The sequence below is a fragment of the Callorhinchus milii genome, unplaced genomic scaffold, assembly GCF_018977255.1.
Source record: "Callorhinchus milii isolate IMCB2004 unplaced genomic scaffold, IMCB_Cmil_1.0 Scaffold8, whole genome shotgun sequence".
Lineage (NCBI taxonomy): Eukaryota > Metazoa > Chordata > Chondrichthyes > Chimaeriformes > Callorhinchidae > Callorhinchus > Callorhinchus milii.
Window position 1 is genome coordinate 14579533 of NW_024704749.1, and position 17035 is coordinate 14596567.

A 17035-nucleotide genomic window follows, 5' to 3' on the forward strand; every position below is an offset into this window, starting at 1 on the left:
ACCGGCTGCTGACAGACAGCTCAGCCATCTGCTCGGCTTATTCTGAGAGCATGTCGCCCGGCCCAATTTGTGCCTGAGCAACAGCAGCAGCGGCAGTGGCGATGGCGATGGTGGGCTGGCTTCCACCCTGACTGGCAAGACTTGGGACGGGATGATCTCTCGCAAGCACCGCAGTATTACAGCAAGGAACCGGGCAAACCACTCGAAGCAAAGCTAACCAACGAGCTACTGCCTTTCGCACCATCTGTGCCTCGAGGTAACAGAGCAGCATTACAAAAGGGGCCGTGAGGATCCATGTAACGACCTAAAAAATGACAGCCTCAATGAACACAGGGACAGATTCTGACACCGATACCCAATTCAGAGTCACGCGATCCATCTATCCACTAAATCAATGGACGGTTAACCACTCTCTATCGCCGAATTGATCCCCAATGAGATCAATGCTGAGACAAAGCTGTGATGGGATTATGCTGTGTGTGTCTCTGTTCACATTGGAGTGCTGCGATAATAATGCTTACGTTTGATATAGTGTCTCATCATGTTGACGAGGCGTAAATGAACCGACTGTGTGTTTTGTGGGCGATACGTGGCAGCACGCAGCACCGTCCCACAAACAGGCATGTGGTGAGCAAACAATTTTATTTGGGGGATTGTTGGCCAGGAGAGAGAAATTCCCTTCTCTTTTTGAATCGGAAATTGTGCACCAAGTGCACATATCACGGAGCAGCCAAGATTTGAGAGAGGATTTAAATCAGAGAGAGGATTGAATGTGAACAAGACTGAGGCCCTCCTGATTAGCTCGCGCCAGCGCCTCAGCACCTCAGGCTCCGGCAACATCAACCTCCATGGTTGCTCACTACAACTCACTAACTCACCAGTCAGTCAGGAACCTGAGGGTCTTGTTCGACCCTCAGCTGTCTTTTCTCCCCCACATCCAAGCCATGACCCTCTCTGTCTTCCCTCATCTCCGTCGGCCTTCCCAACTCCTCCCTCCACAGGCTGCAGATAACCCAGAACTACCTCTGCAGCCCGTGTCCTCCCCGCACCAAACTCCATGACCCCATCTCCCCCATTCTCGCCTGATTCCATTGGCTCCCTATCCTTCAGAAGACCCAGTTCAAGATCCTGGTCCTCACGTACAAAGCCCTCCATTGTCTCGCCCCCACCCTACCTCTGCGACCTCCTGACCCCCTACTAACCCGCCCGCTCCCTCCGCTCAGTTGGCTCTGGCCTGCTCCACGTCCCTGACCCACCCGCCTCACCATTGGCGGGAGAGCCTTCAGCCATTCTTCCCCCAACCTCTGCAATTCCATCCCCCAGTCACTCCGCCTCGCCCCCTCCACCTCAAGATCCTCCTCTTCGACCATGCCATCGGCCACCCCCCCCTTCCCCTCCCCTCCCTTACCCCCCCCAACCTCAGCTCGGGTCTGAAATGCTGTACTCTGTCCAGCGCCTTGGGACATCCTCCTGACATGAAAGGCGCTATACAAATGTAATCTTGTTGTTGTAAATCAACATCGGTTAACAACAGCCTGACTCCAATCCAGTTAAGCTGGAGCCAACTTAGAAGAAGCCCTGGGAGACGAAAGCTTTGAACTGTGCTCTAAGGCTATAGCCCTGAATATTACCACTCCAAAGCACTGCATTCCAACAGAATCCACGATCAAAACAATGTTGTGGAGAGAGGATTTTCTTGGGAAAAAAGACACAAGTCATTTGAGATCCCTTAAAACGGGAATTTGTCCTTCAGGATAAATCGTATCCATTAGGTACAGGATTCTTACTAATGGTTCAGTGAATGATCAGGTGGCACTGAGCCAGACACAAAACCGACAATTGTAAATACTTAGTCTGTGCTGAGTAACCCGATCTCAGGCCTCTTGACGTCATGCTCACAACAATTGTCCTCAATAGTCGGGAAGGTAAAGTAGTCTGGGGATCCTTCCCCTTATTATAGTCTTGTAATCTCTTGCCGGGAATCATAACAGTTACAACAACAAGAAGCATGTCTATAGCGCCCATCACGGAAGGCAGCGTCCCAGAGCGCTTGAGTGTTACAAATTTACCAGAGATGATGAGAAAGATCCATGAGGTCCATGTGATCTCAGAATACCTGCCCGATCATCTCCGCATTTCTTAAATGGGTCCAGTGCCTGCCTTGGCTCCCCACTGTTAATACTGACCTTCCAGTCTGATGGTTTTCACTGTGAGGAATTACTTCCTGGTGTCTGTCCTAAACTTGCCCTTCATGACCCTGAACCTGTGCCCTCCTACCGTGCTGTCGCTAAAAGCATTCTGCAGAAAACTGGGGAATAATCCCCTTTGTTTGCGTGGAGAGAAGACGGGGAAGCAGAGAGATGATCATTATGGTGGAAAGGGGGGGGGGGCGGGGAGAGGGGAGGGGAGAGGGGAGGGAATTCTTGTTTGATCAAGCTTAGTGTTTCTGTGTTATCAGAAATTAAATCAGAGCCTGATTATTCATAAAAACAGACGGTTGCAGCAGAGGCCAGGAAATTGCTTGTGACGATGGAAAATTGATTGATTTTCCCTTGCTCTTCAATACACTGGAGGATGTTTCATTTGATAACTTGTGTGGCAGAGGATTGTCAGGAAGCTTTAATACACGCTGAAATTTCCATCTAGTCTTAGCCCGCGCCTCGCGAAGGGGCAGTGGGAACTCATTTCCAGATCCAGAAAATTTCCATGCGTACTTATAATAATAAATAATCCTTGCGTTCGATATTGCACCTTACCGTGTCGTTGAGAAGTCTCAAAGCGCTTCACAAAAAGTACTGAGAAGTGAATGGATTGTATATTTTGCGGGGGAAACCTGGCAGCCAATTGCGCACAGCAGCGTCTGCACAAACAGTCGTGGATTGAGTGAAGGGCACTGTTACCCCTGGAAAGCGATCCGCCAATCGACTAACAACAGGGTTCCTACATCCTGCGAGGTAAAACAGAGGCGTGCGGAGTGAAGGAAACCTGCCCAAACTTGCCCACGGCTGACCCCAAACGGAAAGCAAATCGCTGTGTTTAGAAGGGTGTGTTTCAGAACCGCGGCAAACTCCGCAGCAGACGTGGTGTGCGCCACAGCGAGGGGCGTCCAAAATCCCGCCGAGCACGGATTTAAAATAAATTGTCTTTCGCGGTCGGATGCCCTGAATCTGCAATTCACTGCCACTCATTTCGGCAATGAGTCTTTATTGGACGGGACCCAAATGGCCCGTTTAGTTGCTCGTGGGAACGGCTGATTGAAAGTCGAGAGCTTTAGCTTGTGCAATGCAATACGTTTATATTTACATTCGTAGTGCATACATTTATGTCGCGCCTTTCACGTCGGGAAGCCATCGCAAATTGCTTTACACCCGAGCTGAGGCTGGGGGACGGGTGGGGGGAGAGGGGGTGGGGTGAGTGGGAGGGAAAAAGGTATCCTTTAGTATCCAGTATATCCTTTAATTCCATATAACTATTCCCAATTTTCTTTGATTCGTTTGGCTGTTCCTTGCGGTTTCCTTCACACTCAATGTAAAAAAAAAGGCCTTTTTTTGGGGGGGGTAAAGAAAAAGGGAGAGCAATAGGGAGAGGGGGAGAGAGAGAGAGACAGGGTTGCGATGCGGTATAATTTGTTCTTCGTTGGATCGAGATGGGATCAATTGCTGGCAAGAGGAATAGCCCTGCTGTGCTACTTGGCAGCACGTTTAAATGGATGCAGTACTTGCAGCTGCAGTTTGAAGTCGCACGGCGCTGTAAAGATGTCAGCAAACCACACCTTGAATTTATAGAGAGCCCTTTGCGCCACCGGCGTCTCGGGAGAGCTACATCAATGCAATTCCCATTAAACGGCATTTAACAAGAAGGAAGTGGGAGGCAACCAGATCAAATAAGCAATTCGGTCTCTTTTATTATGATTCCTCCCCCCCGCCATCCCCCCACCCAGCGCAACATTGAAATGGTGGGTGGGGTGGGGGTGGGGGGGGGGGGGGGGGGGGAGACACAAATAAATCTTGTGGGGGAGCGGGATAGAGTGAGATCATCAGCGAACCTGAGATGGAGCCTTCAGGCCTCTTGTATCACTAATGTTAGAACTCCTAATGCAAACACGCCTCATTGCTGCCTGATCTAAAACTACACCTTGAGGGGGGGAGAGAGAGAGAGAGAGAGAGAGAGACACAGAGAGAGAGAGAGAGAGAGAGAGAGGACTCCAGCACAGGAAGGTTCCTTTGTAATACTTTATACTTTGAGCAACTCTCTGTTGCCAGGTCACACAGTGCTGGGGATTGGATGGGAGCTCTTTTCCGAGAGGCGGTGGCTGAAACAACAGCGCTCTCACACCTGGGGCCCCTGCTCTGTGCACCCAGTAATTATCCAGAGGAATTTCACAGCCCTGACACTGCTGGGTTTCCCCCCCCCACCCCCACTATTGTGGTGCTTCGCCCCAGCAAGTTTTATAACCCACCCGAGCACCAGCGAGCGGCCTGCGGTGGTGAAGAAACGGGAGAGGAAGTGGTTCGTTTGGCAGGGTGGCCGTAAATCTGCCCCTTGGCCGCCCGGCATAAAGAACTCTCGTCATCGTCGAGCGAGACGGTGGTCAGGGTGCGATCAGCAGGTCAGACGGACAGCCCTGAGGTTATCGAGTGCAGAGGAAAGGGCTCGAGGCCACCATTCCTTTGATCTGCCAGCTGCTTTTTCAGGCTTCGCGCGAAAAAAACAAGACCATTTCGCATCGAAGTAAAGCCGGGCTTTGTCGAGGGCCGTCGTCGTCAGCCAACAACAACAACTAATTATATTGGTAGAGCGCCTTTCACGTCAGGGGGACATCCAAAACTCGGCATTTCTCACCGCTGACGCAAATAGTCTTGAGCAAGCGTCGGTGGCACAGACCCAGGCCGCAAAACTATCCGAAAAACAATCCTTGCAGTTTTTTGATAGTGTTTTTTTTTAAAAATTGCATCTGATATAAATCACGCGCCTTTCGAACTTTTAAATGGCGGGTTCGGCCACCGATGGGAAAGACCAGAGCGAGGAACGAGCGGAAGAACACAGCTGGAAGATTGAGAGATGGGGATTTTCCGAGGCCTCGAGAAGCACGTTGTAGCAGGTGATCAGTCAAAGACTGTGTCTGCTGAACAACTCAATAAAGATGAAGATCTGCTGTAGCCAGGTGCTCAGGATCCTGCTTTATGACAGTGAGACACAGAGACATCCACTGCCTGAGGCATTTACTGTATAGACGCACCACCAGGACGGTGAGTTGAATGAAAGCTGGGCAGGTAGACCGACATCCAGCAGTCGCTCACTCATCAACACTTGTCCCCACCTTGGAAGCACCCCCAGCTTCTGGGACTGGAACGTCTTTCCGACGCAGAAATTTTCCTGAGCGTCAGAAAGCTTCAATGAACCCAACAACAACCCAGGCCGTGACTTAGGCTCGGGAAAAGGCTCGTCTTTACGTTAGCAGCTCACAAAAGTGGAAGCAAATTGTGCCCTCCAGCGCATCAGAGTAAAACCAGAGAGCATCGAGGATTCGAATCTGTGCGGGCAGATGAATAAAACGGTGGTGAAATGGAAAGAATGTTCGAGGATCCAATGAAGCAGTCTCGTAAAGAGGGAGCTGGGGTAATTGGAAGGGCAATGATCACTGTGCTTACAGCAATTACAGGGTCAGGTAGAACTTTACGCTTTTGCAAACACAGTTTAACCTTAAACATTGCCAACACAGGAATGTGCAGGACCTTAAGAAAGCATTGCAACCCTTTAAGCCGGTCTCTTTTTTTTAAATTCCGTCTCTGTCTGTCTCACAGACTTGTACTTCAATCCCTTCACCATCCACACTACCTACCCTCAACCTGTTGCCTGGTGCTTCAACCGAAGAAGCAAAATCAAAACTGTCCCATTCATCTCTATGGCTGGAAAGAACTTCAGCAAAGCTCAGAACTATTCTTAATTCCTCCCCTCCCACTCCCTGCTCCCCCCCCCCACTCCGAGTTCCATGTTTTATTGCACTGTATTTGGCATCGCGCGTTGGACAGTTTTTAAAAAAGGACAATGGTCTAACACTAGGGTAAGAGCAAAGGTGATGGAGGGCATTGGCTGTTATAATCAATGCTTGATGGTACTTACGGAAACAAGGTCTCCTTCCAATGTGCCAGATAAACCGTGTCTGAATGAGGACGCGATCACAGTTGAGATTTCGAGGCTTTCGGAACCTAATGTACAAATATATCTCGTCTGCCGAGTACTGCCTGGCTACTCCTGGCGTCTTTGGTTACTCCTCCAACTTGCGGCTTCTCCCTGCCTCGTGCATTTAACTCCGTGTTAGGACACGAATGACGAGACTCCATGTTGGCACAGCGGCGAGTTGCTGGTGTGTGTTTGTTCCCTTGCTGTGCTGTGCATTGCTGCGCTGTGCTGTCCTGTGGGGCCTGATATCAGTCAGTCGGGAGTGTATTCTCTCATGGCTGGGTGTAAACCCCATTTTCCCCCAAGCCGATAGAAATCTATTTCCCACTTTTGCAACAATAAAGTACAAATCACTGGCTGCGGAGCAACACAAGAGACTCTGACGGTAATTTTCTCAGCCGTTACTTTTAATTTTTTTTCAATATCAACCGCGACTTAAACTGTGGTGGAAAGATGATGGCCGTGAGGTTAGCGCTGTGCTGTACTCTGCTCCGTGGCATTGTGTCCCACTTTATTGTCACTCACCTACAGTGAATGCTTTGACTGACTTCAGAGCCAGTATGGAAACTAGACCTTGGATCAAAGTATGTCGCATTCAAACCATGAATGAACCTGGGTTGCAAGCAAAGTCCAAATAGAAGAGGAATTCAATCATGCTAATTGTAATTCTTAGCTACAGGATGCAGCGTCTTTCAATTCAAAGCGTAATAAGGGTAAAAAAATAATTTTTGCATTCGATATAGCACCTTACCACCTTGAGGAGACATCTCAAAAGCACTTCACAGGTTTTTACTGTGAAGTTTAGTGACTGTATTCAGTCGAACGCAGCAGCCAACATACATGCAAGCAACACGAAAAACAATGTGTGAGGAATGTGCAAGGCCATCTCGAAGCCCCTTGTGCGAGAGTTTACCGTAAAGCCAAGTGACTGTGTATGTTGTAGGCAAACGCCTTCAGATGAGGGGATGGAATTGGAAAGGATCAAGAAAAAAAACACGGCGATTGTAAATGAGCGTATCTATTTACATTTCAGTCTCGCATTCCGCGAAATTCAGTGTAAAGAACATTAAATATTAACTGCATGTGAAAATATTGTTGTTCGGTAAAGGAGCAGCTCATTAAAAATGCATCACATTCTTACATACTATCTGCTGACTTTTAACAACCACACATTCATAAACAATATGAATGAAGTTCAATTAAAATGGCTGTACACAGTTCCTTTTCAGACCAATAAATTATTTGTGTAAACGGTACTTTGCAAGCCACACCAAAGTCATCGAACGCAGCCGTAAAATTTCTCTTGAAGTTAAAAATTATAACTTCACTCACCCCACCCCCTTCCCTGGGGCAAGAACAAGTAGCTTCTCAAGCATTAAAATCAGTTATAACATTAATGATAATAATCCTTGCTTTTGATATAGCGCATTTCACATCAGGACGTCTCAAGGGAACATCACAGAGTCTTCCTATAAAGTCGAGCAGCCAACTCGCACATAACGATGTCCCACAGGTAGCTGTGAAGTGAATGACCAATTTTATCTGGGAGAATTGTTGGCCAGGATACGAGGAGAAAAACCCGCCTCTCTTTTTCTTTGACACAATGAACAACAGACATTACCTCATGGCTGTTTGCGGGACATTGCTGTGTGCAAACCGGTTGCCATGTTCGCCTGCAAAATTCATAGTCACTGTACCTTCAGGAGAGGAGAATCGAAAACAGGAACATAATGCGAGAAAGAGAGGGGGAAAAAAAGGAGTGAGTGAATGAATTTCACAGTGCAGTTTCCACATCATCAGAACCTTCCCTTTAGTGTTATTATTTGTTTTAAAAAAGTCCCGCGAAAATTGGATTTGTACAGCGAGTTATATGTCACACATTGGAGCTTTAAATAAAATATTTTGGATAAATATTCACCAGCCTGAAATCTTAAAGCTACTATTTTATTTATGGGCAATAAATTATCGCCACATTTAAGAAAACTCCCTTCAGGCAATTTCAATTATTTACAGCTTATCCTCAAGGATTTGGGGCTGCAAACAAACATAAGGCAACAGCCACATCAATGAGGAATCAGCTGGAAGAGGGCAATGGAATATCCAAAGGAGTGAGGTGATGTGATGACACCAGATCATTAGAAGAAACAAAAAGGAAAAGGCTGAAGCCATAGCATTATCCTCACAAGAAAGAGGGCGACGAAAGAGTTGAGATGGAAAACTGTGAAGCACATTGCTTCTGGTGGAATTACAAGTAACTGAAAGCAGTCTGGCGCATCAATAGGCACAAAGAACAACCACAAGTGACAAGAGCTGACAAGAGTGTACAAACACAGACCAACAGGCATTGTCACAAACGACAAAATTATGACTTTTTTGAGAAATACAGAACACGACATTCCTAATGGGGCGAAGACGGTGACATTGACAATCCCATTTAGCGTTGTTGTCAGGGCTGCTGCACCTTAACGCAGGAGTAATTGCTCATCTGGGGATTTCTTGACCCGAGGCATTCCTGTCACCCTCGAGAACAGACCTCGATATAAAGGAAATTGCCCACAAGGGAGAATTGATGAAGATGTCTTTCATTACTGCCTGACTGAAGCCAATAATCACAGGTTATATGAACTTAAGTTTTCTCTATGGAAAAGGGTCCTTTTGACTTGACCCAGCGAGTCTGTGCTATTGAAACCCGTTTTTTTCCTCTAAATTGCACATTCTTTTAAATTGATCTCTCTTTATAGGTCTTTTCCCACAGCCTTTAATCTTTGTGTTTTTTTTACTACTTTTTACCATCAGCCCCGCAATAACCTCACACAAGCCACGTAATGCCCGGTTTGGACACTGAAGGTTCTGAATGTTCTGCAATGAGCCTCAGAATTAACGAGTTATTCACTTGGTGGCTGTTTGTGGGGCATCACTGAGCACAAATTGTCTGCTGAGTTCACCTCCAAAACACACAGTCGCTACACTTCATGGTGAATCCCGTGAAGCGCTTTTGAGATTTCCTCCTGACGTGAAAGGCGGTATATCAAATGCAAGGTTTATGATTACAACAAAACAACACAAATGACATTGATGAGGTGCCTTTCACGTCAGACTGACGTCCCAAGGCGCTGAAGAGTTAAGGGTTTGCACCCGAGTTTGAGGTGGGAATCAAGATTAAACCTAACGTGCAGCATCACAGGTCCGTCCTCTGAGCCCAAATCAATGGGTGCATCAGGTCCAAGTTACCTTGAGCCTCAAATGGGCACTGCTTTCTGCAGTTTTCTGGGGCTTGATTCCACTCACCACCAAACACTGTCCTCCAACTGAGATCAAAGGCAATGACAACAACAAGGGCAACAGGAGCAAGTCCAGACAATTCTGGATTCTGGGAGCCAAGCTCACACTGCACCAGCTCCGATATCCCACACACTCCACCCGCGGAACATCCGAATGCCAGACAGTAGACAACAAAGCCAACTGGATAAAAATGCCTGCAACCCGCACGTAGCGTGAACACACAGCTGTGCTGTAAGGCCGGTTTAGAGGATTGGGGAGGGCGGGCGAGGAGGGGAGAGAGAAGAGAAAAGACAGCACCAAAGGGCAAGAGCTGTGTTGACATGCGAAGTGAGCAAGGCTGTCAGCTTACGCTGTATCAGGCAAACACCTGCACGAGCTGCAAATCACTCTTCCCCATCCCCCAACACACGCACACACCCTGTTAATTAACTCTCTCGGTGTTTCAGAAAGGGAAAAAAAAGCTCAGGTCAGTTGCGAGTTGCTGAGGTGCGAGTTGTTGTTTTCCTATGAATTTTAACGTCTTGAGTGACTCCAAACAAGGTCTGAACCTCACCGCTTTTGCTCGCTGGAACGAGACAGCAAAGTTCCTGTGAAGACGTGTTTCAGAGGCAAGGATTATAATTAATAACGCAGTGGTATTACCTGCACCTCTCTTGGCTCATTGTTTTGTTTATCCACTGCTTTTATGTGGCCTTACAATGTCTCCCACCACCTCCCATCCCTTCCAGCTATCCAGAATTGCTTCCAGAATAATCCCCTCGCACCAACCCTCCATTTTCAAAATCCTTCTCAGAAAACCTGCATCCACTACCATCTCCATCTAACCTCCATCCTCCCTCATCCCCTCCTTTCTCCCCCCCCCCCCCCCCCCTCCAGCAATTCCCTCCTTGCAGAGTGATTCGTTTGAGCTATTTTCTCTGTGTGAAAACGCAGTAGAGGTGCAAGCGTTTTTGGGGGTTGGTTACGGCAGCAAAACTTCTGACACTGATTAGACTGTAGCAATCCACGAGACAGTTAAGTCTGACTGATCCATTGTAATGGTGTCAAGTGTTTGCTCCTCCAACGAAACTTCCCGCAGGAGTCAATGGTTGCACTCTGCGGACTGATGTATATAATAGGTGCTCCTCTTCCACCCCCCCCACCCCTCCACCACACGCCTCTTAACAGGAATCCAGCAAGTGGCTTGCCCTGGCCTCCAGACGAGTACAGTCATCCCCAGTGAAACAAACGTGTTCTATCTCAGAACCTGTCAAGCAAGGGGTAGGTTTCTGACTCGCCCTCAGGCTTAAGTGCCAGATAATTTCTGCGGTTCTTTTTGGGCGAGAGAGGAGGCCGTGGGTTACATATCGTGGGTCGAGAAAGCTTGGCTTCCGCAGCTACCAAGAAGGCACTTGACCTACAAAACTCGGTCGCTGAGCCGCACGGAAGAATCCTTCCTCGGGAGAAACCGGGGAATCTCAGTGACTCTTACGGTTTACAAGTAGATATCAACGTTTACCGAGGATTCAACGAGCTCCTGGTGCAAACATCACGCCCGCAGGTAATCTGAACTCAAAAGACTGGAGGCGATACCAGGTACAATGGCCTGAATGACCTACTTGCGCGGTGATGCCAGAAGGTCTATAACAGGGCTTACGACCAGACCTTAACTCTGATGCACAAAAAAAACACAAACGCGGTTATTTGCGACAGTGATTCCAGAGGAACCCAATCCCTTTTCTCGCTCGGAAACCACACAAAGTCACCTTTCTTCTCTCTGCCTTGCCCCAGACTTGACTTTGCCTGAGTCACTTTCATGCTCTCTCTCTCACTCTACCAACAGGCTCAACCCTGGGACACGCCAGGCATGGCCAAGAAAAGGTAAGGGCTCTCACCATGACCGAGACGTGAAGCACGTGCATCTGTTCGTCCACGATCTCGGAGGGCTCCCGCATGGTCGGTGGCGTGATCTGGGAGAGGTGCTCGGCGTTGCTCATCGAGACGTGGAAATAAAGCGTCCCGTTCTCCAGCCACTGCTGCTTCCAGTGAATCAGCGAGATATCGGCCACCGTCCCGGACATTTCTGAAACGAGAAAACCAGGAGAAACTTTCAATTCACGGCTCAACTGCACCTGGGAGGAAGGAGTTGCGTTTATATTGGATCTTATGGGTCCGGAATAAAGTCTCAGGGAGCTTTACATAACTATCGTTGAATTTAGAAATTGTGGGGCGGGGGGGGAGGGGGGTTTCACACATATAGGGCAGCCAATTTGCAAACATAGTGACACAGCCCCTCTGTCCAACTAGTCCTTGACAGTAATAATAATAATAATAATAATCCTTGCATTTGATATAGTGCTTTTCACGTCTTCTCGACATCTCAAAGCGCTTCACAGAATAGATTGAAAAATCAATTGACCGTATATTTGTGGGCGAAATGCAGCCGCCAATCGCACACAGCAGCGTCCCCACAAACAGGGTCTACAGTAGCTCCGACACTTCCTACACCCCTCCATTCCCCTTCATGTGTACATTGAGCTACCTCTTAAAACACGGCAATGCTATTGCTTGAACCATAGCTTTGAGACAGCGAGGTTCTGCAGTCAGTCATCAGGTGAACGCCGATTAATCTGGAGGACTGTTGGTTACGTCCGCTGGACATTTTATTGACCACACGAGGACAAGCAGATGACAGGTAAGACCTCAGTTTAATGTACGTCTCAATCCTAACCTGAAACTCACGGCGTTTTGTCAAAGGAACTGGCTTCAACTTGGATTCCCTTTCGTTTGTGTGAAATTGGAGCCTTCTTGACCATTTGAAAAGGACATTGTTTTTAGAGTTAATTTAACCGTCAAGGGAAGTGGTGAGAACGAGGCATTTCGTAAATAACAATAACAATCCTTGCATTTGATAGAGCGCCTTATCACGTCTTCGAGGTGTCTCAAAGCGATTCACAGGATATATTGTACGGTGTATCTTGTGGGCGAAACACGGCAGCAAACACAGAAGGAAGGAGATTCTCCGCGTTGCCTAAGGATTGTACATTAATTCCTGTGCAGTTACTAACGTGTTGGGTTACACAGTGTCTCTGACTGTCGGGACAAGTTACTCACCATCATCTGTCCATTTAAAGTGTGGCATAAATTCAAGAATCTTCAATAATTGTCTAACCAAGAAACTGTTTACATTTTGGAGACAGGCAACTAATGGGGAAAACCAATGTAATTTGTTACATTGGTTATTCATTGAATTGCCAACTTGGCAATTAATTCTCTTGATATATATACACACACATAATATGCACAGCATATTTGCACATAGATTAGTTTGCTCTGCAATAGTTTTTATGGCACAGAGACAAGCACTGGAGAGAACACTACTTTATGTGGCAGGTGTGTCTGGAGAGATCTTTTCCTGGTGGTGGGGAGGAAAGGGGGGGTTTGTTCACCTAAGACAGAAGCCAATCCAGTGTGAACCCAGTTAGTGATAAACACCACAAATGGATTCGCCTAGAAAATACACTAAATTGCAGTAAATCCTGTGAAGAGCTTTGAGGCGATCTCCCAACGAGAAAGGTGTTATATGAAGCGGACCCATATTATTATGAATTTTTGCTATTATTAATATATAAAAATAAACACAGATCGGATTTGATCTCGTCACAGACAAGGTCCCAGGTTGTTGGAGATGCGGAGCGATTGTAACTAAACCGAGCTGTCTCTTCAAACGCAACACAATGCACATTTTTTTTTACACAACATCTAAGCTCAAAAAAAAATTCCCACAGCGAGCAAGAGACATAAACTGCCTAAAACCACCAAGAGAGATGTCTTAGAAGCAACGACTACAAACTGTAGAGATGAAAACTATATTTCACAGAGAGGATCTTGGTTCCCTGTGTTCCGCTCAACAGCTGTGGTGCATCTTTGGGAATTATCCCCTTCGGAGGGTCGACATGTGTAAAAACCAGCATCGTACTTTGGACTCAGTTGTCAGGATAAACGCTTTAAATCCAGCTCGACTCAACCCATCGCCTTCAAGAAGAGAGAGGAGAAACTCGGGAAGGGGCTACATGTTTCATCCCTGATTCCCTGCTTTGAGTAGGCAGAGCGAAAGATCAAGACAGACCTCAGCAACGATTGCCCCTATGATTGTGGAAACATCTGCGAGTATTCACATGAAAGGTGGCCATTTGAGGGTGGGATAGTGTAACCTTACATCCGCCTGAAATTGGGGGGAAAAAATACTAAACCTCCAAAGCAGTATGAAGTCTGGTGCATATGTTGTACCTTCGGGCAAGCTTTTAGTTGCTATTCCGACATGTTTGTTTCTAAACTAACTCACTAAAAATTCATGGCACTTCTAAATATAGCCCACAAATGAATGGCATGTGTCAAAAGTGCCAAGCAACTTCACTGGTTAAACTGAAAGAGGCACTGGCTGCTGAGTCAGGACCATCCCAATGCATTAATCCTCTGTAGGGTTTAAAAATCGAGCTAGCTCTCAGGTGATGTTTCTGGCACAGAAATGGTCAATGGTCAGTTGCTCTCAGGATAGAATCACGTAATCTTACGCACAGAAGGAGACCATTCGGCCCATCGTGGCTGTGCCAGCTCTTTGAAAGAGCTACCAACTCGCCCTGTTCCCTTCCCCGCTCTTACCCCATAGCCCTGCAATTTTTTTTCTTTTCAAGTAACTATCCAATTCAAACCAGGGTTAGTCTGGTTCTTGAGCCAGGTGGACCTCGAGTACTCCAAACCACTGTTGGTGATAATCTGCTTTAGCAGAATCCCAACACTCTGAGGTCTTCAAGCCTTGGCTCTCACCAACCTGCACCTAATACGCTCTGTAATTAGGTCAGCAGGTAGACAGTGCACATTCAATTCCAGACACAGGAATATTTGTATGGGAAGCTCTGTGTGGAACTCTCAAGTCTGGTTGCATATCGTTAACAATAGTAATGGGTTTCCGCAGGCGTCAGACACCCGGCTGACCAAAAATAGAACCTATCTGGTGAATTAACTGACAACAGAGGTTCGGATGAAGAAGGCCCTTTGGCCCATTTAATCTAATTTGCACAGAACACCCACCCAACCACCCTCCCATCACAGCATCAAGCTGTTTCTTAAACAAGGCTAGTGTCTTGGCCTCAACCATCCTTCCTGGATTGTAATCCGATTCCATTACAGTTGTTGATTACCCTCTGGGTAAACAAATACTTCTTGGTGTTTTTCCTGATCTTGCCCTTTCCATCTCTAAATCCGTGCCCTTATGTCTTGCTGCCCAGTTGTGTCTGAAAGTGCTGCTAACATGAATTAGGACATGAATTATTATAACATTATAATAACATGAATTATTATTATATTATTATTAGGGCTGATTGTGGTTTTGAGTCGACAGTTTTGGTCCTTTCAGCTCCTGGTCAGTGAGGTTCAAATTCCTGGTTTCAATCTCTACAAACAGCACACAGTAAAAAGGTTGGTGCCCGTTGGCTCTCATCTTTCTCTTTGATTAAAATTTGTCTCAAAGCAGCAGAGTGCATCATTGATATCTTGAGATATCTGCTGATGTCCATTTAACGATCAAGGAGCTATGATTACTGTATCAATTTTGAAAGGTTGCTTTTACAGCCTGGTACGAGAGAACTCAATCCTTCATTATGCTGGCCAGTGGGACAGTCGCAGAGAACAAGACGGTTTCAATCCGACGTCTATGGAATACGTTAAGACCTTTAGGGATGCTTCTACATCCTGTTCCCCCAGTATGTAGATTTACAAGGAATGTACAGCATGGAAACAGGCCAACCAGTCCATGCCAGTGTTTATGCTCCGCACCAGTCTCCATCAATTCCTTTACTCCCTCCAATACACGTCTGTTCCTGTCTCCCCCATGTGGAGGCCTAGCTTCCTTTTGAATGAATGCATCTACACTATCTTTCAGTTGGGCTGAAAGACTTGTTTCCATGCCTATCACTTTATGTTACATGAGACCTGAACCCACAGCTTGCTAAGCCGGGGGCAAGCTTGCTGCTAACCTGAGCCCAAAATGTCCACCCGTACATCGTGCCACAAGTAATAGGCTTCGACGCTACATAAAACGACAACAAACCCAAAATTCGATGTGCACGCACAGATTATATAAGATTGCAGCACACACTTGAAATGTAACCTGTTATTTCCTGCTCACTTTCCCAAACATTACGCCCGCTCAATTTTCTAGCTGCAGTATACGGTGAATTGCTCCGAGACATCTTCCAGCTGAATTTCAAACCAGCAGCTTTAACCTTCAATAAGATAACAGTGCAATTCAGCAACCGCCATTCTCGGAGTCCTTAACTCCTGTCTCTCAGTGAGCAATGATTGGTTTAAGTGCGAAAAATGAGAGAGAATCATACATTTAATAGCCTTGGATCCTCAAGACCAGGTAAACCATATCAACTGGCCTCAAACCAGCTTGTCTTTTAAACGCTTGGAGAAAGGGCACTATATAAATGCAAGCTGTTGCATTAACAAAGTGGCTTCTTTTACGTAAGCACCTCGTAACACATCATTAACAACAACAACAAATTGCACTGATATAGAGCCTTTCACGTCGGGAGCACGCCTTTACATCAAGGCATGAAGCAAAACATTTCACCCATTCTCAACTCAGTTAAATTGGCTACTTCACCTCTTCATAAGCGAAAATTGGCTGCTTCCCTTGGCTTTGTAACAACACACACAATAAACCTCGCAAATAACCACTTTTTTTAATGTAAAATGCTTCGAGACTTTGATGCGATAAGGCAAGTATTATTGGTGTTGTTGTTGTTGAAAGTACGAACATTCTGGTTAAATGCAACGCCTTTTGATCTGTTGCCCCCTCAATCTAAACATGAGCATTTCCTTTCCTTTGGTTATTTCTCTAGACCGTGACCCGTCTGCTTCAGGTTCAGATGAAAGTCGTTCAGACTGCACACATCATCCGAACGAAAGCACGGTCCTTATTGATTTCCAGTGGACTGTATTTGAAACTGAAACTTACTCAACGAGAATTCAATCTCCAATGCCAGTAAGTACTGTTAAGCGAATGCCGCAGTCAAACAAATCCAGACACCCAGAGTGGCTTGTCTCGAAAAGCAAAGGATATGTACGGAGCGCTTGAGAGACAGACCACTGATGTCAGCTTTTGTTTGCCTACAGCAAATACATGTACGAGTCACGTAAAGCATTTTATGCCAATAAAGCATTCTCCCCCCCCCACCCTCCCCCTCACAATTCCCTGCTCGCCCCTTCAGAAGGTGCAGTGTTGCCAGAGTATAACAATCGTCTTTGCATTTGGTCGAGCGCCTCTCCCATTGTCGGGAAGACGCCTCAAAGCGCTTCACAGGAATTCCTGTAACGTGTGTCAGATTTGCGCACAGCGCCGTCCCACAAACAGCTGTGAAGCGAATGACTAATTTTACCTGGGGAGCAGGAGGGGGGGGAGGGAAAGGGCAGGTTGTGGGCCAGGGCGCAGGGAGAGAAACTCCCTTCTCTGTTTCACCGAGGAGTACGTTTACGACGAATAAAGACAAAGGATATTGACTTGCTCTCAAAAAAGTTAACACTA

General features: G+C 46.8%; 1 protein-coding gene across 6 annotated transcripts in view; it reads right to left on the bottom strand.

The window, feature by feature from the left end:
• The window catches only part of LOC103180398 (astrotactin-2), a 390078-nt gene that overhangs the window by 260280 nt on the left and 112763 nt on the right, over positions 1–17035 (bottom strand). For all 6 annotated transcript variants that reach the window (XM_042337318.1, XM_042337320.1, XM_042337323.1 and 3 more), the window contains exon 3: positions 11340–11527. In XM_042337318.1, the coding sequence (XP_042193252.1) occupies positions 11340–11527 (188 nt within the window). The remainder of the gene's footprint in view (positions 1–11339; positions 11528–17035) is intronic.